This window comes from Neovison vison, chromosome 9 (genome assembly GCF_020171115.1).
Source record: "Neovison vison isolate M4711 chromosome 9, ASM_NN_V1, whole genome shotgun sequence".
Classification (NCBI taxonomy): domain Eukaryota; kingdom Metazoa; phylum Chordata; class Mammalia; order Carnivora; family Mustelidae; genus Neogale; species Neogale vison.
This window is the reverse complement of record NC_058099.1, coordinates 61,963,268-61,990,798: the sequence shown is the minus strand read 5'-3', so window position 1 is coordinate 61,990,798 and position 27,531 is coordinate 61,963,268. Positions and strand designations below refer to the sequence as shown.

General features: G+C 38.4%; 1 protein-coding gene across 1 annotated transcript in view; it reads left to right on the top strand.

Annotated features, from left to right (window-relative positions):
• Positions 1–19,577: 19,577 nt before the first annotated feature.
• UHRF2 (ubiquitin like with PHD and ring finger domains 2) overlaps positions 19,578–27,531 on the top strand; it is an 84,758-nt gene continuing 76,804 nt past the window's right edge. Inside the window, exons 1-2 of the mRNA XM_044265704.1 lie at positions 19,578–20,023; positions 25,370–25,603. Of these exons, the coding sequence (XP_044121639.1) occupies positions 19,871–20,023; positions 25,370–25,603 (387 nt within the window). The 5' untranslated portion in view covers positions 19,578–19,870. The remainder of the gene's footprint in view (positions 20,024–25,369; positions 25,604–27,531) is intronic.

The following is a 27,531-nucleotide window of genomic DNA, read 5'->3' as shown; positions in this document are numbered from 1 at the left end:
ATTCAGGAGGTTCAGAGAACGCCCCTCAAAATCAATAAGAATAGGCCCACACGCCATCACCTAATAGTAAAATTTACAAGCCTTAGTGACAAAGAGAAAATCCTGAAAGCAGCCCGGGAAAAGAAGTCTGTAACATACAATGGTAAAAATATTAGATTGGCAGCTGACTTATCCACAGAGACCTGGCAGGCCAGAAAGAGCTGGCATGATATTTTCAGAGCACTAAACGAGAAAAACATGCAGCCAAGAATACTATATCCAGCTAGTCTATCATTGAAAATAGAAGGAGAGATTAAAAGCTTCCAGGACAAACAAAAACTGAAAGAATTTGCAAACACCAAACCAGCTCTACAGGAAATACTGAAAGGAGTCCTCTAAGCAAAGAGAGAGCCTACAAGTGGTAGATCAGAAAGGAACAGAGACAATATACAGTAGCAGTCACCTTACAGGCAATACAATGGCACTAAAATCATATCTCTCAATAGTTACCCTGAATGTTAATGGGCTAAATGCCCCAATCAAGAGACACAGGGTATCAGAATGGATAAAAAAAACAAAACCCATCTATATGTTGCCTCCAAGAAACTCATTTTAAGCCCAAAGACACCTCCAGATTTAAAGTGAGGGGATGGAAAAGAATTTACCATGCTAATGGATATCAGAAGAAAGCAGGAGTGGCAATCCTTATATCAGATCAATTAGATTATTTTTTTAAAGATTTTATTTATTTATTTGACAGAGAGAAATCACAAGTAGATGGAGAGGCAGGCAGAGAGAGAGAGAGAAGCAGGCTCCCTGCTGAGCAGAGGGCCCGATGTGGGACTCGATCCCAGGACCCTGATCATGACCTGAGCCGAAGGCAGCGGCTTAACCCACTGAGCCACCCAGGCACCCCAGATCAATTAGATTTTAAGCCAAAGACTATAATAAGAGATGAAGAAAGACACTATATCATACTCAAAGGGTCTGTCCAACAAGAAGATCTAACAATTTTAAATATCTATGCCCCCAACGTGGGAGCAGCCAACTATATAAACCAATTAATAACAAAATCAAAGAAACACATCAACAATAATACAATAATAGTAGGGGACTTTAACACTCCCTACACTGAAATGGACAGATCATCCAAGCAAAAGATCAGCAAGTAAATAAGGGCCTTAAACGACACACTGGACCAGATGGACATCACAGATATATTCAGAACATTTCATCCCAAAGCAACAGAACATACATTCTTCTCTAGTGCACATGGAACATTCTCCAGAATAGATCACATCCTCGGTCCTAAATCAGGACTCAACTGGTATCAAAAGATTGGGATCATTCCCTGCATATTTTCAGACCACAATGCTCTGAAGCTAGAACTCAACCACAAGAGGAAGTTTGGAAAGAACAAAATACATGGAGACTAAACAGCATCCTTCTAAAGAATGAATGGGTCAACCGGGAAATTAAAGAAGAATTGAAAAAAATCATGGAAACAAATGATAATGAAAACACAACGGTTCAAAATCTGTGGGACACAAAAAAGGCAGTCCTGAGAGGAAAATATATAGCAGTACAAGCCTTTCTCAAGAAACAAGAAAGGTCTCAGGTACACAACCTAACCCTACACCTAAAGGAGCTGGAAAAAGAACAAAAAAGAAACCCTAAGCCCAGCAGGAGAAGAGAAATCATAAAGATCAGAACAGAAATCAATGAAATAGAAACCAAAAAAACAATAGAACGAATCAACGAAACTAGGAGCTGGTTCTTTGAAAGAATTAATAAAATTGATAAACCCTGGCCAGATTTATCAAAAAGAAGAGAAAGGACCCAAATAAATAAAATCATGAATGAAAGGGGAGAGATCACAACTAACACCAAAGAAATACAAACTATTGTAAGAACATACTATGAGAAACTCTACGCCAACAAATTTGACAATCTGGAAGAAATGGATGCATTCCTAGAAACATATAAACTACCACAACTGAACCAGGAAGAAATAGAAAGCCTGAACAGACCCATAACCAGTAAGGAGATTGAAACAGTCATTAAAAATCTCCAAACAAACAAAAGCCCAGGGCCAGATGGCTTCCCGGGGGAATTCTACCAAACATTTAAAGAAGAACTAATTCCTATTCTCCTGAAACTGTTCCAAAAAATAGAAATGGAAGGAAAACTTCCAAACTCATTTTATGAGGCCAACATCACCTTGATCCCAAAACCAGACAAGGATCCCATCAAAAAAGAGAGCTGTAGACCAATATCCTTGATGAACACAGATGTGAAAATTCTCACCAAAATACTAGCCAATAGGATTCAACAGTACATTAAAAGGATTATTCACCACGACCAAGTGGGATTTATCCCAGGGCTGCAAGGTTGGTTTAACATCCGCAAATCAGTCAATGTGATACAACACATCAATAAAAGAAAGAACAAGAACCATATGATACTCTCAATAGATGCTGAAAAAGCATTTGACAAAGTACAGCATCCCTTCCTGATCAAAACCCTTCAAAGTGTAGGGATAGAGGGCACATACCTCAATATCATCAAAGCCATCTATGAAAAACCCACCACAAATATCATTCTCAATGGAGAAAAACTGAAAGCTTTTCCACTAAGGTCAGGAACACGGCAGGGATGTCCATTATCACCACTGCTATTCAACATAGTACTAGAAGTCCTAGCCTCAGCAATCAGACTACAAAAGGAAATTAAAGGCATCCAAATCAGCAAAGAAGAAGTCAAACTATCACTCTTCGCAGATGATATGATACTATATGTGGAAAACCCAAAACACTCCACTCCAAAACTGCTAGAACTTGTACAGGAATTCAGTAAAGTGTCAGGATATAAAATCAATGCACAGAAATCAGTTTCATTTCTCTACACCAACAAGACAGAAGAAAGAGAAATTAAGGAGTCAATCCCATTTACAATTGCACCCCAAACCATAAGATACCTAGGAATAAACCTAACCAAAGAGGCTAAGAATCTATACTCAGAAAACTATAAAGTACTCATGAAAGAAATTGAGGAAGACACAAAGAAATGGAAAAATGTTCCATGCTCCTGGATTGGAAGAATAAATATTGTGAAAATGTCTATGCTACCTAAAGCAATCTACACATTTAATGCAATTCCTATCAAAGTACCATCCATCTTTTTCAAAGAAATGGAACAAATAATCCTAAAATTTATATGGAACCAGAAAAGACCTCTAATAGCCAAAGGAATATTGAAAAAGAAAGCCAAAGTTGGTGGCATCACAATTCCGGACTTCAAGCTCTATTACAAAGCTGTCATCATCAAGACAGCATGGTATTGGCACAAAAACAGACATATAGATCAATGGAACAGAATAGAGAGCCCAGAAATAGACCCTCAACTCTATGGTCAACTAATCTTCGACAAAGCAGGAAAGAATGTCCAATGGAAAAAAGACAGCCTCTTCAATAAATGGTGCTGGGAAAATTGGACAGCCACATGCAGAAAAATGAAATTGGACCATTTCCTTACACCACACACAAAAATAGACTCAAAATGAATGAAGGACCTCAATGTGAGAAAGGAATCCATCCAAATCCTTGAGGAGAACACAGGCAGCAACCTCTTCGACCTCAGCCGCAGCAACATCTTCCTAGGAACATCGCCAAAGGCAAGGGAAGCAAGGGCAAAAATGAACTTTTGGGATTTCATCAAGATCAAAAGCTTTTGCACAGCAAAGGAAACAGTTAACAAAATCAAAAGACAACTGGCAGAATGGGAGAAGATATTTGCAAACAACATATCAGATAAAGGACTAGTGTCCAAAATCTATAAAGAACTTAGCAAACTCAACACCCAAAGAACAAATAATCCAGTCAAGAAATGGGCAGAGGACATGAATAGACATTTCTGCAAAGAAGACATCCAGATGACCAACAGACACATGAAAAAGTGTTCCATATCACTCGGCATCAGGGAAATACAAATCAAAACCACAATGAGATATCACCTCACACCAGTCAGAATGGCTAAAATCAACAAGTCAGGAAATGACAGATGCTGGCGAGGATGCGGAGAAAGGGGAACCCTCCTACACTGTTGGTGGGAATGCAAGCTGGTGCAACCACTCTGGAAAACAGCATGGAGGTTCCTCAAAATGTTGAAAATAGAACTGCCCTATGACCCAGCAATTGCACTACTGGGTATTTACCCTAAAGATACAAACGTAGTGATCCAAAGGGGCACGTGCACCCGAATGTTTATAGCAGCAATGTCCACAATAGCCAAACTATGGAAAGAACCTAGATGTCCATCAACAGATGAATGGATAAAGAAGATGTGGTATATGTACACAATGGAATACTATGCAGCCATCAAAAGAAACGAAATCTTGCCATTTGCGACAACATGGATGGAACTAGAGCGTATCATGCTTAGCGAAATAAGTCAAGCGGAGAAAGACAACTATCATATGATCTCCCTGATATGAGGAAGTGGTGATGCAACATGGGGGCTTAAGTGGGTAGGAGAAGAACCCATGAAACAAGATGGGATAGGGAGGGAGACAAACCATAAGTGACTCTTAATTTCACAAAACAAACTGTGGGTTTCTGGGGGGAGGAGGGTTGGGAGAAGGGGGGTAGGGTTATGGACATTGGGGAGGGTATGTGCTTTGGTGAGTGCTGTGAAGTGTGTAAACCTGGTGATTCACAGACCTGTATCCCTGGGGATAAAAATATATATTTATAAAAAATTAAAAAATTTATAAAATAAAATAAAATCCCTAAATTAGTTTCAAGAGTTTTTCCAATAGCAATTCATCCTTTACTTAGGGTATTATGCTATTTACAATTACCAGTAAGTTGTAATCTTAAAACAAAAGTGGGTGATGATAGAATTTCAATGAGTATGGCCATCTCCCATGAACTTAATTGTGTCCCTGTCTCCCCAGATTTAAATGTTGAAGTCCTAGCCCCCATATGATTGTATGTGGAGATAGGGCCTTAATTAAAGAAGTAATTAAGGTAAAAAGGTCATATGGATGGGACTCTAATTCAATATGACTGATATTCTTCTAAGAGGGAAAGACATCAGGAAAGATCATGCACAGAAAAAAGACCATGTGAATAAAAACAACTAGGTGGCCATCTGCAAGCCATGAAGAGAGGCCTGAGGAGAAATGAAACCACCTTGATCTTGGACTTCGAACCAACAAACTGAGGAAATAAATTTCTGTTGTTTAAGCCACCAAGTAAACAGTTTGTGGTACTTTGTTATGGAAACCCTAGCAAACTAATAAAATATCTGAAATATTCACCAAGTATTTTTAATCCAGAAATAAATGCCTACCAATGAGAATAGAAAAAAAAACACTTTAGGAATCTTGCAAATAATTTAAGAGAAAATAATAAACTAGTTCTATACACAACGGCAAATACAATTACGATGTGGGTTTGGATGCTTTAATGACTGACTACAGCATGGTTAAATTGACTGCTTCAAAACTGGACCACACTCAGAGTTACCATCTTAATCACTATATATGGACTGGGACTGAGTCCTGAAAAATATGGGGCAATCATACTACTTCTAGTATTGGTCTAATTAGACTTTCTGATTCAAAGGAGACTTTCAGAGGCATATATTCTATTTCTACTTACATTCCAAGACCATGGGACATATAAAATTTTTCTTGTAATATTTTAAGATTTGCTTTGTTGAAGTTGCTGAATACAAAATCTGACAAGTGCATGTCCTTGACTCAATTACATTTACTCTCCTTGGGTTTCTTTGACATTTTTGACTATTAAAAAGTAGTAGCCTCTCCGCCGACTTTGGATAAAACTGCGGAAGATACACACAATTTCAACTACGTTCATTTCTAATCCATGATTTTTTTCCCACTGATCTATGAATAATTCAGAATAATTGAAATCCTCAAGGAATATATTTTAAATATTACTTATTATTTTAAAATTTGTATCTCGTTTCAATTTGTTCCCATACTTTCATATCAGGAAGCCAAATTCAAATGTATTTTTGGCTTTTTTTTTTCTTAAAGATTGTATTTATTTATTTGAGAGTGAGAGAGAGAGAGCATGAGTAGGGGGAGGGGCAGAAGGAGATAGGGACAGAGGGAAAGGGAGAGGGGCAGACAGAAAGGGAGAGAGACAGAGGGAGAGGGGCAGAGGGAGAAGCAGACTCCCCACTGGGCAGGGAGCCCGATGCAGGGGCTTTGACCTGAGCCTAAGGCATACACTTAACCTATGAAGGCACTCAGGCACGCCTATTTTGGCCTTCTAAATTGTACATATGGGGTATTTCAACACACTGTAAAAAATCCAATAGGTCTCTTTTGGACAGGTCACAATAGGACATGTGAATAGCTCATTCACATGCCATTCCAATATTCTTTATCAAAGATCCTAAACCATACTGTGAGCCAAGTGTCTGCTCATTCTTACCCCCATTTCCCATCCCTGCCTTACTTTAGCGGAGTGGGCTCCCATCCCATCCTTCATTTGTCCATGTTGCAGCAGCTTCTCTATTGTCACATAGTGGGGTTTTGTTCATTTCATTCCTGGTGGCCTCATGAATTCTAAGATCACTGCCCTCCCTCTCTATACCTTATGGTTCCAGTTACATTAGTCTCAGGGAGAGGTGAGATGGTAAGGCTGCTCTTCCATTTACTGCTTTGTCTCTTAATTCCCTGCCTACTGTCCCAACACCACCAACATAAGGCAGCAGAATAGGTACTACGTTTTTCTGAAGAATTGAGAGAAAATGTAGGAAAAAAAAAAAAAAAGAACTGGATGCTATAGGTCCAAAGAACAGAAATAAGGTTCCTTTTGAGGGAGTAGCATAGTTCCTAGACTTGCTTCACCCTCTTTCAAAGGTCACTTCACCCCAGAGCGCCTCTCTTTTTACCAATGAGATTCTAATACTACTTTATAAATATCAAACTCCCTAACACAGGAGTGATATACTAGTCCTAGGCTCTGTGCCTTGCGCTCACTTTCACCTAGAGCTATTCACTTGAGGTTAAACATTTCTCCAAGTCTGCATTGTTTTACCTAGAATAATAGTACTTAGGATCTTCAGCAAAATTTTGGGACTTAACTCAAAGCATGCACCCTTTCATGAAACCTTTGATATTTTAGAGGAAAGCTATGCCTCCAAGTTCCTCCAACGGGAATCCAGTAGAAAACAAAATGCACATACATACACAATCACAGGCACAATGTGTGCACCCAGCATATGCACACATGGTCACATACATGCATGCGCATTTATACACATGCATGTACACACACTATCATACCTTTCCCCAAAATATAGAACAACCAACCTCTCTCATCTAAGATCCTAAACTGCAGGGGTGCCTGGTGGCTCAGTGGGTTAAGCCTCTGCCTTCAGCTCAGGTCATGATCTCAGGGTCCTGGGATCAAGCCCTGTGTCAGGCTCTCTGCTTAATAGGGAGCCTGCTTTCCCACCACCACCCTGCCTGACTCTCTACCTACTTGTGATTTCTGTCTGTCAAATAAATAAATAAAATCTTTTTAAAAATGATCCTTAATTGTAGAACCTGCAGAAGCTTTTAAATTTCATTTTTCTTTATCTTTGACCAGATCAAATTCTTATACTGGACTTTCTCCCTAATTAATCTCTGAAAAAGGAGAGAGAAGTGTGGAAAGTTAATTTCTCTATACAGATCAATGCTAAAGCTAGGATTTATATTTTCATTTATATCACCCACAGATAGAAATAAAAAGTCCACTTTTTCTAAGAAACTTATCAATATAACTGTGTGAGTGTAGGTATGTATAAACATTCAATATACATAAAATGAACACCTCATAAGTAAAATTTTCCATATATTAACTCTCCTGTGACCACCATGCAGATCATAACTAGAATATTACTATCACCCAGAAGTTTCTCTTGTACTCTTTTGGTCAACACCGCCAATTCCTTCATCCTCCAAAGTTCTGACTTCTAACACTATGGATTAAATTCACATTTTTTGAACTTTACATAAGAAATCATACAATATATGTTTTTTGTGCCTGGCTTCATTTACTCAACATAATGATTCTGAGATTCATTCATGTTGTAGCATATATTTGTAGCCCATTCTTTTTTATTGCTGTGTAGTAGTCCATGGTATAAATATACTACAATTAGTTCACTCATTCTCCTATTTATATTTAGGTGGTTTCCAACTTGGAGCTATTATAATAAAGCTACTACATACATTCGTATATGTATTTTATTGAACATATGCATTAATTTCCATTGCATATATAACTGTTAGTAGAATTGCTCCTAGGGTAGATGTGTAGAAACTGCCCAGGTTTCAAATTTGATTGAATCAATCTTTGTTCCCATTCTGCAAGGTATGAAACTCCCAGTTACTCTTTATTCTTGCTAACATTCAACTTCGTCAGTCTTTGTATTTAGTCTATTCTCTTGAGACTTGTGGTAAGTTTTAAGAAACTAAACATTGCTGTGATATTCTTTTTTTTTTAAGATTTTATTTATTTATTTGACAGAGAGAGATCACAGCGAGAGGCAGTGAGGCAGGCAGAGAGAGAGAGGAGGGAAGCAGGCTCCCTGCTGAGCAGAGAGCCCGATGCGGGACTCGATTCCAGGACCCTGAGATCATGACCTGAGCCGAAGGCAGCGGCTTAACCCACTGAGCCACCCAGGCGCCCCTGCTGTGATATTCTTAAAACCATTTTTACTGTTGGGGCGCCTGAGTGGCTCAGTGGGTTAAGTCTCTGCCTTTGGCTCAGTTCATGATCCCGGGGTCCTGGGATGGAGCCCATCGGGCTCTCTGCTCAGCAGGGAGCCTGCTTCCCTTCCTCTCTCTCTGCCTGCCTCTCTGCCTGCTTGTTATCTCTCTCTGTCAAATGAATAAATAAAAATCTTTAAAAAAACCATTTTTACTGTTATAGACATAAAACAAAACAATAATTCCTAACCTCTTTCAGATTATACCATGATATACTCTAAGGGGTTACTCAAGAAAGTATATAATTTGCCCTAGCTGGGATTAAATAAAATGATACTGGACCATAAATTTGAGGTAGATCAAAGTTTAGCAACACCAACTGGTCATGTGACCAAAAATTCAGCCCAAACCAACAAACACATGAAGCACACTTATAGTAGCAATCTGTGGTTAGATTGAAAGATTGGTGGATTATGAGAAATGGAGAAACAAGCTTACCAATATTATAAAAGATTACCAATGGATAATCTATTACCTCTAGGATTAATAGGAGATGGTGTTTTAGATTAATTAAAAAATTAATCTAAATACTATTTAGATTATACATTTATATATAATTATGTAATTATCATAATATTTATATATAATCAACACATATAATTATTAATATATAATTATATATAAGAATTAAAATTTAAAATTTTATATATTTTATTATTTATTGTATATTAATTTATATGGCTATACATAATTTATAATTATAATTAAGAATTTTTATTGTTTATATATTTATATTATATTTATTAAAATATAAAATATATTTATATATTATATAAATAATTATGGAGGGCCATAATTATTTCCCTCAGTACCCCTTGACAATGAGTCTTTGCAGTTCCTCCTATCAAAAGGGAGAGTCAATTCTCCCTCTCCTTGAATTTGGGCTGGCTGTGTACTTGATTTGTTCAATAAAATCTGATGAATTGACATTGTGCCAATTCTATGCCTAGACCTCAAGAGGTCTTGGAGGTTTCCACTGGCTTTCTTAGAACCCTGCATATCTATCATGTGAATAAGCACAGGCTAGACCCGTATGGTTCGGTAATAGATCATTTCAGGTGAGACCATTCTAGACCACTCAGTTGAGCCTAGTCCAAATTTTTAACCCATAGAATAATGAATTAAGTAAATGGCTGTTGTTTTAAGCCATTTGAGGTGGTTTGTTATGCAGCAAAATCTAACAAATACAGGAAGTATATTAAAAGTACCTGATGAAAAGAATTCTTAATTATTATGAAAAACTCCAACACAAGTTGCTTCTGAGTCTGCCGATAGTTGCTGCTACTGACAATGGTACTCAACATTCACTGAATGGTATGTTAAGTACATACATATGATAACTCATTTATTCTTATCATAAATCTATTAGGTAAGTAACTTATTTATTTATTTATTCTTACCATAAATCTATTAGGTAAATAATAGATAACAGTTGAGAAAACTGAGGTTTGCCTCACAGAATTGACTCCAGAATAAAGCTTAAGCTATCAGCCTCCTTACCAGCTAATCACTAGTGGTTTATTCTAACCCCATACTACTTTTCCTGCTCATTACTGTTTTAGAGATAGATAATCAATAGCCAAGAAAAACTATGATTTGTTCAAAGCAGTCCCAGCTAACTCCTAGTCTTTTGCTAAAATTTTGTGAGGTTTATAAATTATATTAATGTTCATGATAAAAAATCTCCATGGTAGTTTATAAGAAAAATATGTAGGCTAAATATCCTCTAAAAATTCTCTTTCAATGACCTAAAAGGGATAACAAAACTTCCCCACTGTATGGAAACTTTATAAAATGCAATTTTAATAGTACAGTTTTATAGGGAGTACACAGATATATTTGGTTTATTTGCACAGTGTAAATATCATTTTAAAATCCAGGAAGAAAATGAGAAAATGGGACTATTGTATCACCATAAATATTTGTGTAATTGTATTGTGATGTTTCTTCTTTTGTCTTACAGAATTATTTTTTAGATTTTAAACTTGGAGTCTGGGAGTGAGCAGAGAGAAGTTAAATAGTAGATCTTTCTAAGTTTGAAAATTCTCTGGGATTTCATAAGAGGATAGAAAGCTTCTTAAAGTGCCTTATAAATATTATGATTCGCTTGTCGAACTAACTAAACACAAAAATAATTTAGATATATGCCAATTTGCCAAGCAGAAGTTAGCACTTCATAATTCATCTCCATCTTAAGCTGACTGGAACCCTATCAGAAAGAGCTTTTTCAAGCTCATAAACCCAAATGGACTAAAAATGACAACACAGCTTTCCATTCCACATTCTTTATTGTCTCAAATCACCAAAAGAATCATTTGAAAACCAGAATAAATTCTTTTGACAGAACGCACTCAGATATTGTGACAAAAACAGAAGAAAGTAACCATTATCAAGTGCCTGTGCAAAGAGAATTTGCCTCATTTGGTTCTTGTGGTACTCTATTTCAGATACAGATCAAGGCTTGGATGGGGTGGCTGGTGGCTCAGTCAGTTAAGCAGCTGCCTTCAGCTCAGATCCTGGGATCTAGCCTCTGCTCAGTGGGGAGTCTGCTTCTCTCTCTCCTGCCCTTTGCCACTGCTTGTATGCTCTCTCTCTCTCTCTCTCAAATAAATAAATAAAATCTTTAAAAGGAAAGAAAAAGAAATCAAGGTTTGGAGAAATTAAGCAAGTTGCCCAATGCTGTGACAGGCAATTAATTAGCAGACTGCAGAGTCAAGTTGAGGTCTCTCCAATTCTAAAGCCCATATTCTTTCCATCATGCTACACGCTTTCATCAAACCTTCATTAAACAAACTGATTACTAAACGGATATATATCAGTTATAAAGGATTGCTTGCTCATGCAAATCAGTAAAATAATGTCAACATGCGTTTTCAATTGGAAAATGTGGGGGACACCTTTCTATAGAATGTATTTATGTTAATAACCTTTCCCCGTTCACAGGCAGTAGTCCTCACAGCAAACTAATTATATTAGTGAGATTGAAACAATGTATTTTTTCTCTGTACTAGACAAAAAGCTATTTTTTATTACCTCAATTTTCTTATCCTTCATAGAGAGCAGTTAATTTTAAAGGCATTCAGTCTCTTAGAACTTGGAAATTTAGATCATAAGAAAATGTAAAGTCTTTCCACACAAAAATTATAATTATCTGTATAACTACCTCCCTACAAAGAGGAGGTAGGAGGGCCTGAAGAAATGCTCTAGGGTGAGGTGGATTAGAATGGTGAGGAAAGTGGTATCTCTACCTTTAGAGGGCTGACGATTATGCAAATTTTTTTCTTGATCCAACTAGACATCTGAATAGACTCTGGTTCCTCTCTCCCTCCCTTCCATCCTTCAACAACCACTTATTAAGTATATCTAGGAACCAAGCACAGACTTTTGTGTTGGAAACAAAGATAAATAGACTAAGTCCCTGTCCTCTAGGGAATCAAAAGTTTAATAGTGGAAAGACAGTCATGCAAACAAATTATAGCTCTGAGTTAAATATTAGAGTAGAGACATGAACTAAGTTTGATAATGCAGATGAAGCATTTTCTTCAGCTGGGGAGTATCAGGAAAGTCCGCCTGGATGAAGTGGCATTTGAGGGAAATCATGACAAAGGAGTTGAAATTTTCTAGGCAGAGAAGGCATGGTAAGAAAGAGCCTGGCCAAGTTCAAAAGAGGGTGTCTACAGGGATCTAATTATAGGGGTTTACTGACCTTTACCATCAAGAATAAAAGGTGAAAAACAGAGTTCAGTGACGCTTTCCACAAATCAAAATTTAGTAAATCTGCCATTTTCACTCCTATGTCAGTGTTGCTAAAAATTTCTTAAGGTAAAGGAATATGATAAGGATAGATTGGGGATGGGTTATAACCTAAAGCAACTTTTAGGGAACATGAGATATCTGTAGTGTTATAATTTTTATATTAGATCTGCGGTCAGCAATTGTGCACCCTGCCATGTATTTTCATAAAGTCTTATCAGAACACAGGCACACCATTCATTTACATATTAAGTAGCCACTTCTGTATTACAAGTGTAGGATGAAAAATTGCAAGATATCATCTGTTCAGCTTAACATATTTCCATCTGAATCTTTAATACAGTTTGCACTAGAGTCTATACATTAATGCAAATAAATCTCAGAAAAATAATATTGAGTTAAAACATGTTTCAATATTACAAAGAATCATGTTATATAAACTGTAAAAAGACCTCAAATTTAATATTTGTTTAGAGATACATGTATTAAAAGTATAAAGACAGGCATGACAATAATAAATCTTCAATTCAAGACAATTTCTAGAAAAGAGAGAATATAAGCAGAGAGGGATTTTAAATACTTGAAATGCTTTATTTCTAAAGCAAGTTGGTGAATGCCAAAGTATTTATTATATTATTCTCTATACTTTTTTATATGACTGATGTATTTCATAATTTAAAAACTCTTTGGTTATACAAAAAAAGAAAGATGGAAAAAATTAGTGGAGAAGTTATTTAAGTTTGTTTTCCTAAAATGGCTGCAACAATATCTTCCATCCCATATCCTCTTATATAATATGACTTTTGACACCCCTCCCATCAGGAGATGGGGTATGTATCCCCTCCTCCTGAAACTGAATGGGCTTTTATAAATGTTTTGGCCAAAAGAGTATGGTACAGGTGATGCTATATGTCTTTCCAACAAAGTCGTAAAAAGTGATGCACCTCCAGTGATGCTCACTGGACTTCTCACACTTGAAGTTTTCAACTACCAGGTAGGAAGCTTGACTATTCTGAGGCAGCCATGTTGTGAGAAAGACCGAACTGCCCCACAGAAAGAAGTCCATGGAGAAGTCCTGTGACTTCCTAGCGAGAGATACCTAGATAGTTTCCAATTGCTCTAGCCTCCATTCTTCCAGTTTTAGCTGCATCTGATTACAATAGCATAATAAATTCTGAGCCAGAACTCAGGTTTTCCAACTGAGCCAATTCAGAAATCCTGTGCTACAGAAAATGTGAAAGACAGGAAAGTTACTGTTGTTATTTTAAACCTCTAAAATTTGTTTCACAGAGTAAGCTGTAACTAGAATTGACCCCATCACTAGAAAATAGAGCCTTACCTGCCTCCAGTGGGGGAAATCTGAGCTGAATTGATCCAAAGACCCTTAGAGAGGAAGGCCAATTCTAAAAGACAGGAGTGGTGCCTGACTGGCTCAGTTGGTAGAGCATGTGATTCTTGATCTCAGTGTTGTGAGTTTGAGCCCCATGTTGGGTGTAGAGATTACTTAAAAATAAAATATTTTTAAAAAATTTTTTTGAAGATTTTATTTATTTCTTGGACAGACAGAGGTCACAAGTAGGCAGAGGGGCAGGCAGAAAGAGAGAGGAGGAAGCAGGCTCCCTGCTGAGCAGAAAGCCTGATGCAAGGCTCTATCCCAGGACCCTGAGATCATGACCTGAGCTGAAGGCAGAGGCTTTAACCCATTGAGCCACCCAGGCGCCCTAAAAAAAATTTTTTTTAGGCGGGAGAAAGCATGTGACTGAAAAAACATGGATAAACTATAAGTTTATAGTGAGAATCCCAGGTTGCCACTTCTATCTGAGTCATCAAAGAACCAGAAGCACACACTGCAAGAAGGACAAGGATTATTCTCTAGACAAAGTGAATGGAGAAGCCTGAGAGAAAAAAAAAAGAGGGACAGCTGAAGGGTAAAGAACATTGGCGAAAGAGGAATGACAAAGGAGTCTAAGCTCTAACACTGTCGTTCATGATTACATGTCCTGTACAAATCATTTTCTTATTTTTTAAAGAGAAGATAGACTGGAATTATCTCTAAAGCGGATGTCCAAAGTAAAAATCTGTGATTCTATTAAAAAGAAGGAGCATAACCTTTAAATATAGCTAATTTAAGTAATGAACCATAATAAAAATGTTTTTTACCAATGGAAATTTTAGTTCACATCTCATAACATGTAGTTCTTTCAGAAATAGCACTAGAGATTATAACAAAATCTTTAATTAAGGTGCTTTGATGATACTCTCCGCCCCAAAAGGCACACATGCAAGGGATCAATTGAAAGGGTACGGGCCACAATACAGAAAACTGAAGAAATATGTATGAATCTAGGACTGTAGAACTGTTACAATGTGCAGACCCAAAGCAGTAAGAAAAAGGAAAGGTTATCAAAATATGAAAGTGAGTCATGTAGAATAGGCTACTTTAAGAGTAGTAGTGATTTCCCAGGAAGGCAACAGAAGCTAGAGGTGAATTTTCAGGGGGAAACCCAAGGGAATAAATATACAGACCTCATTGTTTTAGTGTTCTGTTTGTGCTTCCTTCCCTCTGGCCAGATTCAACTGGAAGCCCGAGAGTGCTGATTCCATTGATGTACTCCTTGCCCTTGGACCCCAGGACAGCAAGCTGGTAGAGTGATTCTGGTGTACCAAAAGGGAGACCACCAACATAGAAGTGCTAATGAAAAGGTGATAATCATAGCTTCAGAGAGCAAATTGAAATTAGCTTTTTTAGTATATATGAAAGTTCTTGACTTTGGGACATTAGGTGGGAAAACTGGAGATATTCTGTGATAGGAGGAGTCTGGAATAATTAGTTCAAAAATCAATTTTTTTCTGTCTTACCTGTTTTGACTTGAATAAATTTTGAGACATGACTTATGGCATAAGTTTCAGTATTTGCTCTTTATCTATATAAATAATTCCTCTTTTCTTTGCCTGGTCACATCCAAGTTGTTTCAGCTACTCATGTGATAATAAAGTATGTTATGTCAGAACTGTCTGATATTTTGGTTTTTGTCAAAGAACTTCTATCTTGCTTTTTCAACTGGGCAACTTCCTAAGTAAGCAAAAGCATATATGGAAAAAGGGGAAAACTTTTGTTTATTAAATTATAACATTAAATGTTATAAACACCATTTTACAATGGTAAACGCAGAAGGGTGTATTTTGTCACATATAGAATTATTATTTGCAATCACTTATTTATATCCTAAGTAACTTACTACACACATAAGCTTATGTTTCAAGAAGTAATTAATTTGGTTTCCACAGGACAGTGTATCTTTTTTGGGTCTCACACCTCTAAGTCCTTATCCTTTGGGATCTATATTGACTAGATTAACACAAATCCTATATAGTCCAAGTAGATACCAATTTTGATGGTTTTCTCCCAGAAGTTCACCAGTGTAACAAGAATAAATCCCCTCATGGGGGGAAGTACAGAAAGTCTTCACTAGTTCCTCTTTCATAACTTTCCTACTTCCCTTCAAAACTTTGGGCTTTTATTTCCAGTGGTCAGTTATACATCTCCACCTACTTCAGTTAAGAGCATCACCATCTATCCAAGACATGCATTTTTCTCCTAAACTAGAAACCCAGGAATTAGTCTCAGCATTTCACATTTCTACATCCCTCATATTCACACATTTTACAAGTCTGGTAGGCTTGAAGTTCTGAATATTCTGGAATTTGCTCTTTCTTCTCTTATCCACTGCCACAAAATTTCACTGAAATGGACACAATTACCTCTTCACTAAACTTTCCGACTGGTCCCTTAGTTTATCCCTAAGGCATCCTTCAAACGTCCTTCTGTTATCTTTGCAAATGCATATTTAATGCATCAGTGGACCCCTTAAAGTTTTAGTTTCTCCCTAGGGCCTGCAAAGTCTCCTGCTTTGAATGCTAATCTTCACACTCTGCCCTTCTCTATCTAGTAAATCTTTCTCTGATACAATATCTCCTGACCTGTAAAAATGCAAATCTTCTGTCTGTGTGTAAGCATTCTCTTCTCTTTGAGCATTCTCTGCTTATCTAAATCCTCTCCATAATAATACCATGAAAATACCTTATTGTGTACTACCAAGGGATGGGCACTATGCTATACTACACTATACATTCATTAAATGTTATAAACATCATTTTATACTGAGGTAATTAAAACAAATTATTTGTCCAAGATCATATTTGAAGTAAACATCAAAACTGGGATTATATTCTCTTATACCATACATAAAGATAAACTCGAAATAGATAAAAAACATGAAAGTGAGGCAGGAATCCATCAGAATCCTACAGGAGAACATAGGCAGTAACCTCTTCGATATCGGCCACAGCAACTTCTTTCAAGATATGTTCCAAAGGCAAAGGAAACAAAAACAAAAATGAGTTTTTAGGACTCCATCAAGATCAAAAGCTTCTGCACAGCAAAGGAAACAGCGAACAAAACAAAGAGACAATCCACAGAATGGGAGAAGATATTCGCAAATGACACTACAGACAAAGGGCTGATATCCAGGATCTATAAAGAACTCCTCAAACTCAACACACACAAAACAGATAATCATGTCAAAAAATGGGCAGAAGACATGAACAGACACTTCTCCAATGAAGATGTATAAATGGCTAATGGACACATCAAAAAATGTTCATCATCACTAGCCATCAGGGAGATTCAAATCAAAACCACATTGAGATACCACCTTACACCACTTAGAATGGCCAAAATTAACAAGACATAAACAACATATGTTGGAGAGGATATGGAGAAAGGGGAACCCACTTACACTGTTGGTGGAACTGCAAGTTGGTGCAGCCACTTTGGAAAACAGTGTGGTGATGTCTTAAGAAGTTAAAAGTAGAGCTTCCTCATGACCCTGCAATTGCACTACTGGGTATTTACCCCAAAGATACAGATGTAGCGAAAGGAAGGGCCATCTGTACCCCAATGTTCATAGCAGCAATGGCCACAGTCACCAGATTGTGAAAAGAACCAAGATGCCCTTCAATGTAATGGATAAGGAAGATGTGGTCAATATACACTATGGAGAATTATGCCTCCAACAGAAAAGATGAATACCCAACTTTTGTATCAACATGGATGGGACTGGAAGAAATTATGCTGAGTGAAATAAGCAGAGAGAGTCAATTATCATATGGTTTTATTTATTTGTGGAGCATAAGGAATAACACGGAGGACATGAGGAGATGGAAAAGAGAAGGGAGCTGGGGAAAATTGGAGGGGGAGACAAACCATGAGAGACTGTGGACTCTGAAAAAAAGTCTGAGGGTTTTGGGGAGGGGGTTGGGAGGTTGAGTGAGCCTGGTGGGGGTGTTATGGAGGGCATGTATTGCATGGAGCACTGGGTGTGGTGCATAAACAATGAATTCTGGAACACTGAAAAGAATTTTAAAAATAAATAAAAACTTAAAACAAAAACAAAAAAACTGGGATTATAATCCAGATATATCTCAATCTATGAGTTGAATATTTAAATGTTCAATTACATTACAATACGCCATCTAACTTAGGTCAAGTTGTAACCCATCCTTACACTTCCAGATCATTCTAGTCCCCCTTTTATCATTATTAACTGTTTAAACTGACAACAAATTACTTAGTACTAAACAATTCTTTAGCATTTTCATCTTTTCTAAATCTTAACTGAACTAGGTAGCAAATTCTCTGCATGCAGGGAATTAAAGAAATTCTTAACATGTCTTCACAAAAGTATAGCACATTTTTATAATAGCAAATAGCTATTCCTTACTGGGGCAGGTTAGAAGTGTGCTTTACATATCTCCATCGTCTCATTTACACATGTAATGAATATTCAATATTTGCTGTACTTAAGTCAGGAAATCAGATGAATTATATTTGGAGGATATAAGTGAATGTAAAATTTTCGGGAAGGGCAATATTTTTTTTTTCTTTCCCATGTTGGGCCATCCTTCTTTTATGTTACTTCACCAGACTTATAATTATTTGAATTGGTTATTACAAAATTGCTTCTCTACCTTTATGGCAATAATTAGCACCAGTCTGAATATTCAAGTTACAGATTTTGGCAAGTATGAAGTCCAAATTTTGTGATATATATTATTTTATATTTATATCCCTCTATATGTCTCTACTTTCATGTGTTCTCTTCCTTCTTATGAAAACATTTTCATTTTAAACAAACCCACTGTTAGGTAATCCTGCGATGGGCCTATTTCCGAGAATTTACTCCTGGTAGAGTTTGGCGTTTTTCTCCTGAAGTGTGTAGTTCTGCATCCTTTATAAGTGTTTTCCATGACCCTTCAATCCCTTAGTCAGAGGCACACTAACAAGGAAGGTCCACAAAAAGAAACGTCCGATTTTGACGAGCGGCCCTCTTTAATAGCAATACCAGACTTCCGTGGCCAAAGGTCCAGGCCTGAGCGCGTTGGATCAGAGAGCGATACCAGCGGGACCCGCGGCCTGCGGACCTGAAGCCTCCACCTCGGCGCAGCCCCGGGAAACCACAGGAAGCTGGTTTCCGCGCGCGAAGGCAACATTCTGGCTCCGCGGGAAATTCGGGCCGGGTAGGAAGTTCGCGGAGCAGAAGAGTCTTGGGTCCTTTCCGAGCCGCGGGCCCAGCTAGGCCGCGGCAGGCCGCGTTCGGCTAAGCGCAGAGGAGCAGCTCACTTCCTTATGTGCGCTCTCTGAAATTTAGGCCGCGCCCGCTTATTTTGGGTGTGTTATTGAGACCACAGAAACCGTATCCGCTTAGGCCTGAGGAGTCGCTAGCCACCCCCAACCCAAAGACTAGAGGGAATTTCCAGGGCCCAGGTGCAAGAGAAGCGACAAGTAACGGCTCTGCGCAGCCCCGCCCTATCACCCTGCTCTCCCCGCACCCGCCCATTTTAAATCTCTTTGGTTTCTAGCCCTCTCCTCCCCGGCTCCCCACCCCCTCAGCTTCCTCTTTAAGGCGGAGCCGGGAGTCGATCTCGCGAGATCCGGGTTGGCGCCGTGACCTCCATGTGGGAGCTAGCGCTGTATAAGTAAACACTCCGCGCAGCGCAGACAAGGCGTCTTCCTATTCGTGAGGCGGGGGTTGCGGTAGTGGCGGCCCGACTGGTTCCGGTTTCCTTTCCTTCTCAGCTGCGCTGGGCAGGCGCGCAGATTAGGAGTCGCCGCTGCCTGTGGGGCCCGGCGTCTGGTCGGTTTCCCTCATTTGTGCGCGCGCTCTTCCGCTGCCCGCGGAGAGCCGGAGCTGCTAGGGAAGCGGACCGGGCCGGGCGGGGCGCGGCGTCCGGAACGCAGGGGGAGACAAAGCCGGGCCAGTCTCCTCTCCCGCCGCCAAGATGTGGATTCAGGTTCGCACCATCGACGGCTCCCAGACGCGCACCATTGAAGACGTGTCTCGCAAAGCCACAATTGAGGAGCTGCGCGAGCGGGTGTGGGCGCTGTTCGACGTGCGGCCCGAGTGCCAGCGCCTCTTCTACCGGGGCAAGCAGGTGAGGCGAGCCCACCGCACCCCCCTCGGGAATCCCGGGGAGAGGGCTGCAGAGCGCCGCTAGAACGCGTGGGCTGGGCGGGCCCCAGGGCTTGGTGCGCCGCGCGCGCAGAGAGCACCTGGCTCCACTTTGGGTGTGCAGCGCGCGAGGCTCAGAGTGCAGGCCCAGGCCCCGCCGAGGGGGCGCAGCGGGGTCCGTACCAGCCCCGAAGTGCAGGTGCTCCTGGCAGGGTCAGAGGCGGAGGCGCCCAGAGCGCGGACACCTCGCCCCCCCCCGCCCGGCCTTTCTCAGCGGGGCGGTAGCCGCTGGCACAGCCCGCCCTAGCGCCTGGGATCCCTAGCTTCCCGCCCTCGGCGGGGTCGGCGCGCCTGAAGGCGGGGAGGGCAGCGGGCTCTGGCGGCAATGCCTTAGCGCCTGTGGGGAAGGCCGACGAATCCGGCTCCCAGCAGTGCTAACCCGGCTAACGGCTCGCTTTGCTTTCGTGGCTCCTCTGCGCTCTCGGCTCTCAGACAGCAGGGGGGAAACTTACAACTCGTTTCCTCTTAGGCTCAAGAGCCCTAGTTCTGACTCTCCACTGTGGAAGGATTTGAGCACACTGAAGATTCGAAGGGTTTCCAAAACTTCTGGCTCTCTTCCCTCACCTCTTTTCTGGAATTGGATTCCGTCTTGAAGATTAGAAACTTGGGCTGAAGGGGCGAGCCATTGATGTAATTCGGGATCGGTTTTAAACTCCTAGGTATAGGCAAGAGAGGGTGATTTATTTCCAGAGTGGAAAGGAGTGTGAAAGACTGAGTGGTTTGCTCTTTTTGCTTCTCCCCTTCTGATGTAGTCCCCCTCACACAAACTTTTAAAACCGCAACTGGAGCATAGCCAGCGGAACATACTTGAAGGCTGAAAGTGGTTTTGGCAGTGAGGGTGTCTGTTGGTGTCTCTGGTAGTCGTATGGTATGACCATGCTGTGGCCCATTAAAGATTTTTCTTATCCGACAAGTCTACACCTAGAGACCCAAGCGTACTCAATTTTGTCTTCCTCACCCCCAACTAAAAAGGTGCATTCTCCACTTAGGCTACAGTTTGGCTTCATTTCTGTGGTTTGGAATAAATGTAGCTCTTTGATTTAGTGGAAGTACGATTTTCCTATAGCCACAAAGGATTTGAAAGGAATATTTTTCTTCCCTTCGTAGGCTTAGCTTCAAAAACTGCCCAGAAATGTCAGTAACAAGATTATACTTTGAGAGAGAAGGAGAGCCAGAGTTTATTTTAATTTGTTTTTAAATAAGTGATAGCATCTTTGATAGGTGTTAGAAGCTCTTTTATTGATCCTTTACTGTTTGACTTGAAAAAAAAATGGGTGTTCAATTCAGTTGTAAACTTGGCTTTTGAAATCATACATGTTAAACCCTACCTAGCTTTATATTGCTATACCTTCAATGACTGATACCTTATTATCTTTTGGTCAAAGATAAGAATTATATGATCACGTCTTCCGAATTTTGTTTTTTAGCTAAGGCTATAATAGTACAGTACATGAATTGCTGGGATACTTTGGTGACTTCAGCACAAGAGATAGAAATGAAACATTCTCGTGTGTTCCAGGGAAACTCCCAAAGTCTGATTATCAAATATACTAAAAAGGTGCACCTGGCTGTCTTGAGGAAAAAGTAGAAATTGAGTTAAATTCAGGTCAACAAAGTAGACTTCCAGTAAACTAGGAAATTCTGTTCCAGGTTTAGGGAAAAACTGTTGAGGATAATTACCCTTTTGTACTTCTTCTCCCAGGACAGTTGATAACTCACTATTTTGATTTCTGCAGCTCAGTGATAAACCAGTATGGACCTCTCTGGTGCCCCATTGAGTTGAAAACAGAAGGAAGACACTGCTTCCGCTGTGTATACTTTGTGAGCTGAGGAGTAGTCATAACAGTGATTATTACCTCTATTCTCTTTTACTCTTTGGAGTTCATAGTCCGTGGACAGAGTAATAGGTCTATAGCAACTACTGGATTTGCATCGCAGTGCTGCCCTAGCTTATAGAATGCCATTGTGCTTATTTGAAAAAGTCACCCCTTTACTGCTACATAGTGAAAAATGTAAATAAAAACAAATTTACAGTGTCTCTGATGTAAATGCTACCCTTTTTCCCTTATTCCTCACCCCTTTTATGTGAGGTTTGCTGCTGTTAGTTTTTGGTATATATCAGAATCACTTATAAAGACTCCAGGTGATCTCTATGCAAATTAAATTTGAAAAGAGTAGCTCCACTTTTGAGGGTCAAAATAGAGGGCAGCAATTCAGGGCTTTAAAAGTTATGGTTAGAGTAGAGTAACCTCACTTGGATATTACTCTGGGAGGTTGAGCATGCATCCTGAGGATTAGCTCTTTAAGGAAGAATTATATTATGAATTCCTAAATATTTTGAGAATCCAGAGCTTTTCCTAATTTGAAAGGATTCTGTCACTTCCCCTCTTGCTTTTGTTTATACCACGATACCCTTTTGCCCCTGGATTCTTAATTTTTACATGGAATGCAAAGTAAAAGCATTTGCCTATTTAAACAGGGAGAGAGAATGTGTGTCTTATCTATATTATATATATGATGTGTAAGATACATGAAGGTTGTTTAAGGGATGCAGGTCGAGGGCATTAAGTTGTCAAACCCCTTTGGAAAGACTTCTCTCACTTTCTTCTCAGTCATTGTCAGTTGGTGTTTGCTTCCTAGTTTTATTTTGCATCACTGTTGCAGTTCTTCCTATTATCTGGAATTTCTTACTTCAACCCAATACTAGACGCAAGACTGAAGTCTGGCAAAAAACAAAACACTCTAGGGCCATTTTTACACCTATAGTATTTTAAATACTGTGCTCCCATCTTCTAGGACAGCAGTTCCCAAGCATTTTGTCCTGTGAGACATTGATGGAATATTGTTACATGCCTGAAACTCACGGGTGTTTGTGATTTCTAAGTGACTCTGTCCCTTCTCCACTTGGGGTATAAGTGACAGTAACTTCCAGCCAACACTTGTGCTAAATTTGGGAAAACTTCACTACTTTTCAAGTAACAATTCATTCCAGCATTCTTCACAAAAGTCTAGCTGTGTGGAAGTTAATTATGCAATGGATAGTAATCAATATTTTAGGAAAACTGGAAGAATACCTTTGAATTAGGGAAAAAGTAGATAATTCAGGTAAAAGTGGCTGTCCTAGCAAGCATGAATAATTGAAGGAAAAGTTACATGTTAATGTGGGTCTAACTTCAGGAGAGGGCCTCATGCCTTGATACATTGTTTTTCTGACTTAAGACATTGCTTTTCATTTCAAACCAAATAATCATTTGAAGCAGCTTATATGATTTTGAGCAGTCCCTTAGAAACTCATCAGAGGGATTGAGTATAAGAGTGTCCTGCCGACACTGATTCTTGTGCCTCAGATTTCAAAGGAAAATTATTTGTGGAAGCACTTTGAATTTCCAGTTATTTTACCACCTTAACAGCTTGCTTCATTTTGGGAAATGTCTTTCCTGTTAATTTGCATATTGTATTACTGGGGGAGTTTTTTGTTTTGCATGTTCTATACTGTTAAGAGTTTGTTTTTAATCTTCTACTTGGACACTCAAAATGTGCAACAGTTGTATGGTTAATCAAGTTGTACTTTTTTAAGAGTTCCAGACTAGTATGTTCTTATCTTTTTGGGGCAAAGGGGTATTGGAGAATGTAAAAAATGAAGGTGTGAATGTATAGGTTTTGGCTCCTTGAATTTTTCTCCAGGAGTTCAGAATTAGGTGGGAGTTGTGGTGGTGTTATTTTAATAAAGTAAGCAGTGGTGATCGCTAATCTTTGTAAGGGTTTATCTGCTTATTGACTTGGGAAACTCCTTTGGACTTACTTGGAATAAGCATGTGAACCAACCTGTGGGATAGTGTCTGATTTCCCTACTGGGAAATTTGTGAATTGTTTGATCCCTTATTATAGTTAAAACTGTGAATATGTATAATGTGTAGGATTGTGCTAGATGTGTTTTGGGATAACTTGAATTAATATTATTTATTTAGTATACTAGTAAGTTTATCATTTAAGGACAAACTCATTCTTCCCTTTGGTGGACTTCAGAAATATGGTCTTACTGTGTGTAGGGAGTTGAGAATGAGGATGGTTATTACATACAAAGAAGGGGAAAATGAACAGTGATTAAATTGGTAATGTTTCTAGAGAAATGTTAGTTTTGATCTTCAATGGAGTTTGGTTTTCTTACTGTATTATGGTAAAATGGCCAACGGAATTTTATAAAGAAACAAAATGGGAGACTTAGTTTTCAAGGACTTCTGTGGGGGGGAAAAAAAAAAAAGCCACCAAAACCTAGGTGGCTTAAAACAGAAATTTATTGTCTCCTGTTTCCAGAGGCTGTGAGTCTGTATGCAAAGTATCAGTAGTGCCATGTTCTCTCTGATGGCTCTAATAGAGAATCCTTCCTTGTTTCCTTCGGCTTCTAGTGTTGCTAGCAATCCTTTGTAAATTTCTTGGTTGTAGATAATTGCTTTAGTCACATGGCTGCCTTCACATCTTTGTGGTCAAATTTACACTTTTCATAAGGGTGTCAATTACAGTGGATTAGGGCCCACCCAATATGACCTAATTTTAACTTGATTACTACTACTATAAAGACCCTATTTCCAAATACTCATATACTGAGATATTTGGGATTAGGACTTTAGAATAATGGGACAGTGGAGTGGTCACAATTTAACTCATTGCAGAGACCTTGCCAAAATATGGGTAAGTCGCAAGATAATTTATTCATTATTCATCCTGGAAGACTTTTCATGATACAACTTGACTACCTTTACAAATGAATAGAATTAGAGAACTTTAGGCAAGTGGAATAGCATGAACAAGACTTGGAATTCCTGCTTGATTTAAAAAAAAAAATTGCAGTGCTTTAGAAACATAAAATTGTTAAATACGAACACAAGGTCATAAAACCACTCACCTTCAAAATTCACCTTTCTTAACAGTGGATTCAGGTACTGTTAATTTAAGTAAAACTTGGTGAGAAACCTAGGGTTTTTCTGCCTGCATGTTGAAGTCATGTAAGCAATGACATGTTTTTGGTTTTGGTGGCTGTCTGCATTCCTGATAGCTAATGTGGATGATTCTCAATAATTTATTGAGGTCCTGAGATGCTGCTGCCATCAAAAGAGGCCATAAAGTAATAAGAATGGTTTAAGTATCACTAAATTGCTTTGCTATTTTAATAATTGGGCTAAGACATTTGGATGACTAAAGATGTGGAAAGATCAAGTTTTGAGAGAAGCATTTTAATCTTTTAATGTTTTTTTATCCTTTTTTTTTCCAGTTGGAAAATGGATATACTTTATTTGACTATGATGTTGGACTGAATGACATTATTCAGCTACTAGTTCGCCCAGACCCAGATCTTCCTAGCACATCTAAACAGATTGATGTACAGGCCAAACCCTGTTCTAATAGCCCACCTAAAGTAAAGAAAACCCCAAGGGTGGGACCTTCTAGTCAGCCGTCTACATCAACTTGTGATTTTCTTATTGATCCTGGCATTGGTCTATATAAGGTATGTTGTCTTCTTTAGACTTGATAGTTGTGAAAATACAGATGTCTCTTCTCTTAAGGATGTTGCAAATAAGTGAAGATTGATTGTCATTTGAAAGTAAAGACTGAGCTATTAATATTTAAACTTTTAAAAGTCTCACAGAATTGTGCAATATGTACTTTAAATGTATAAAATGTGTACATACAGCCTAAAAAATACAAAACAAATACCGGTGTAATTCCACTGAAGCTAAGTAGAATAATGCCAATTCCTTTTTAAAGTGACTACCAGAACATGTCTTCCTTTCTCCTTAAAGAGTAAACTACTTACTCTGAGTATTCTGATCTTTTTTATTGTAGTGTTACTACTTTTGTTACCTCTAAAAAAATGTTTTGTTTTGCTTGTATTTGAAGTTTATGTAACCATTCTTTTTCTCAGCTTTGATTCTCATTGTATTAACATACCATAACATATTTAATCAAGGATCAATAGATAAATTTGGGGTTTTCCCAGTTTTGACCTGTTTCGAACCTCCTTTATGTATCCTGGTGCAGTATTCTAGAATCTCTTTAGGAATTTTTACCTAGAAATGGGAGTGCTGGTTCACTCCCAGGATACTGCCAAATTGCTCTCTACAGTGTTCTTTTGGTCTGCTTGTGTATCCCTGTGCTTGCTATTCTAAGTACTGTAGCCTAGTATACTGTTATCTCCCTAACCCGTATCTCCCAAATCTATTACTGTTTAAGGGTGTCTTGGTGTTTGGCTTTTAAAACTTGCATGTAAAAATTTTAGAATTAGTTTGTCAAACTCTACAGATAAGTAATACAGGATTTGATGGGGATTGTATCTGTAGAATAGCTTGGAGAATTGACAACTCTACATACAACATTGAGTCCTTCATTCATGGACATGATAGAGGTCTCCACAACTTAGATCTTTGATAGCTTTATTAGTTTTCTCTGCATATCTTATTTCTAGTGCCTGCGTTTTTAGTGCTATTATAAATGGTTATCTACTAAAATTGTGATTTGTTTGCCTACATATAGAAAGGCAGTTGATACATACATTGACCCTTGTATCTACCAACTTTTTCAAATGCTAATAAATTTTGTAGAAATAACTGAATGACAGTTTTGCTTCATCCTGTCCTATCCTTAACACTGTTTTTTCTTAATTCTTACCAGTTGGACAAATTAGGACCAAGACTCACTTTTTCAGAGCATTTTTAAGGCTAAAATTAAAAATTAGCTGAAGTAAATTACTTAGGAAAATGCAGATAGAGGTAATTTTTGATCTAAGAAAAAATGGAAACAAATCCATATATGTAGAATCAAAAAAACTGGCCAAGAGCTATATGTCAAAAGTACCTGGCCTAGATGGATACAGTGATGAATTACCTTAAACCTCTAAAGAATAGATAATTATATTAGCTAAATTGACCCACAATTTAAAAAAAGGAAAGCTTCCCATTGTTTTTAAAAATTTAATATAACACTGATACTAAAATATAACAAAAGCACACCAGTATCACTACATATTGATGTAAAACCGAAGTTACATTTAACAAATAAAATTATGACTGTTTGTTAAAAGAACAGAATATCTTGGCCAGGGATGGCTTGTAGGAAGTGGGATAGTTCATTATTTGGATTTTTTTTTCAATATATATAATTTGCAGGTATATAATTTATCATTTGTCTTCTAAAATTCAGGTTTACAGCTTTAGAATCAATACATTACAAGGTGATCACCACCATAAGTCTAGTTACTATCCATTACCACACAGTTGACACCCTTCACCCATTTTACCCAGCCCTCAATATAGTAATATTAATATCATTCATCATAGTAATAAGCCAAAAAAAAATGATCTAATCTAAAAAAGAGATCCATTTCTGATTTTTTTTTTAATCCTTTGTAAGTGGAACAGATAGAATAGATGAATTTTT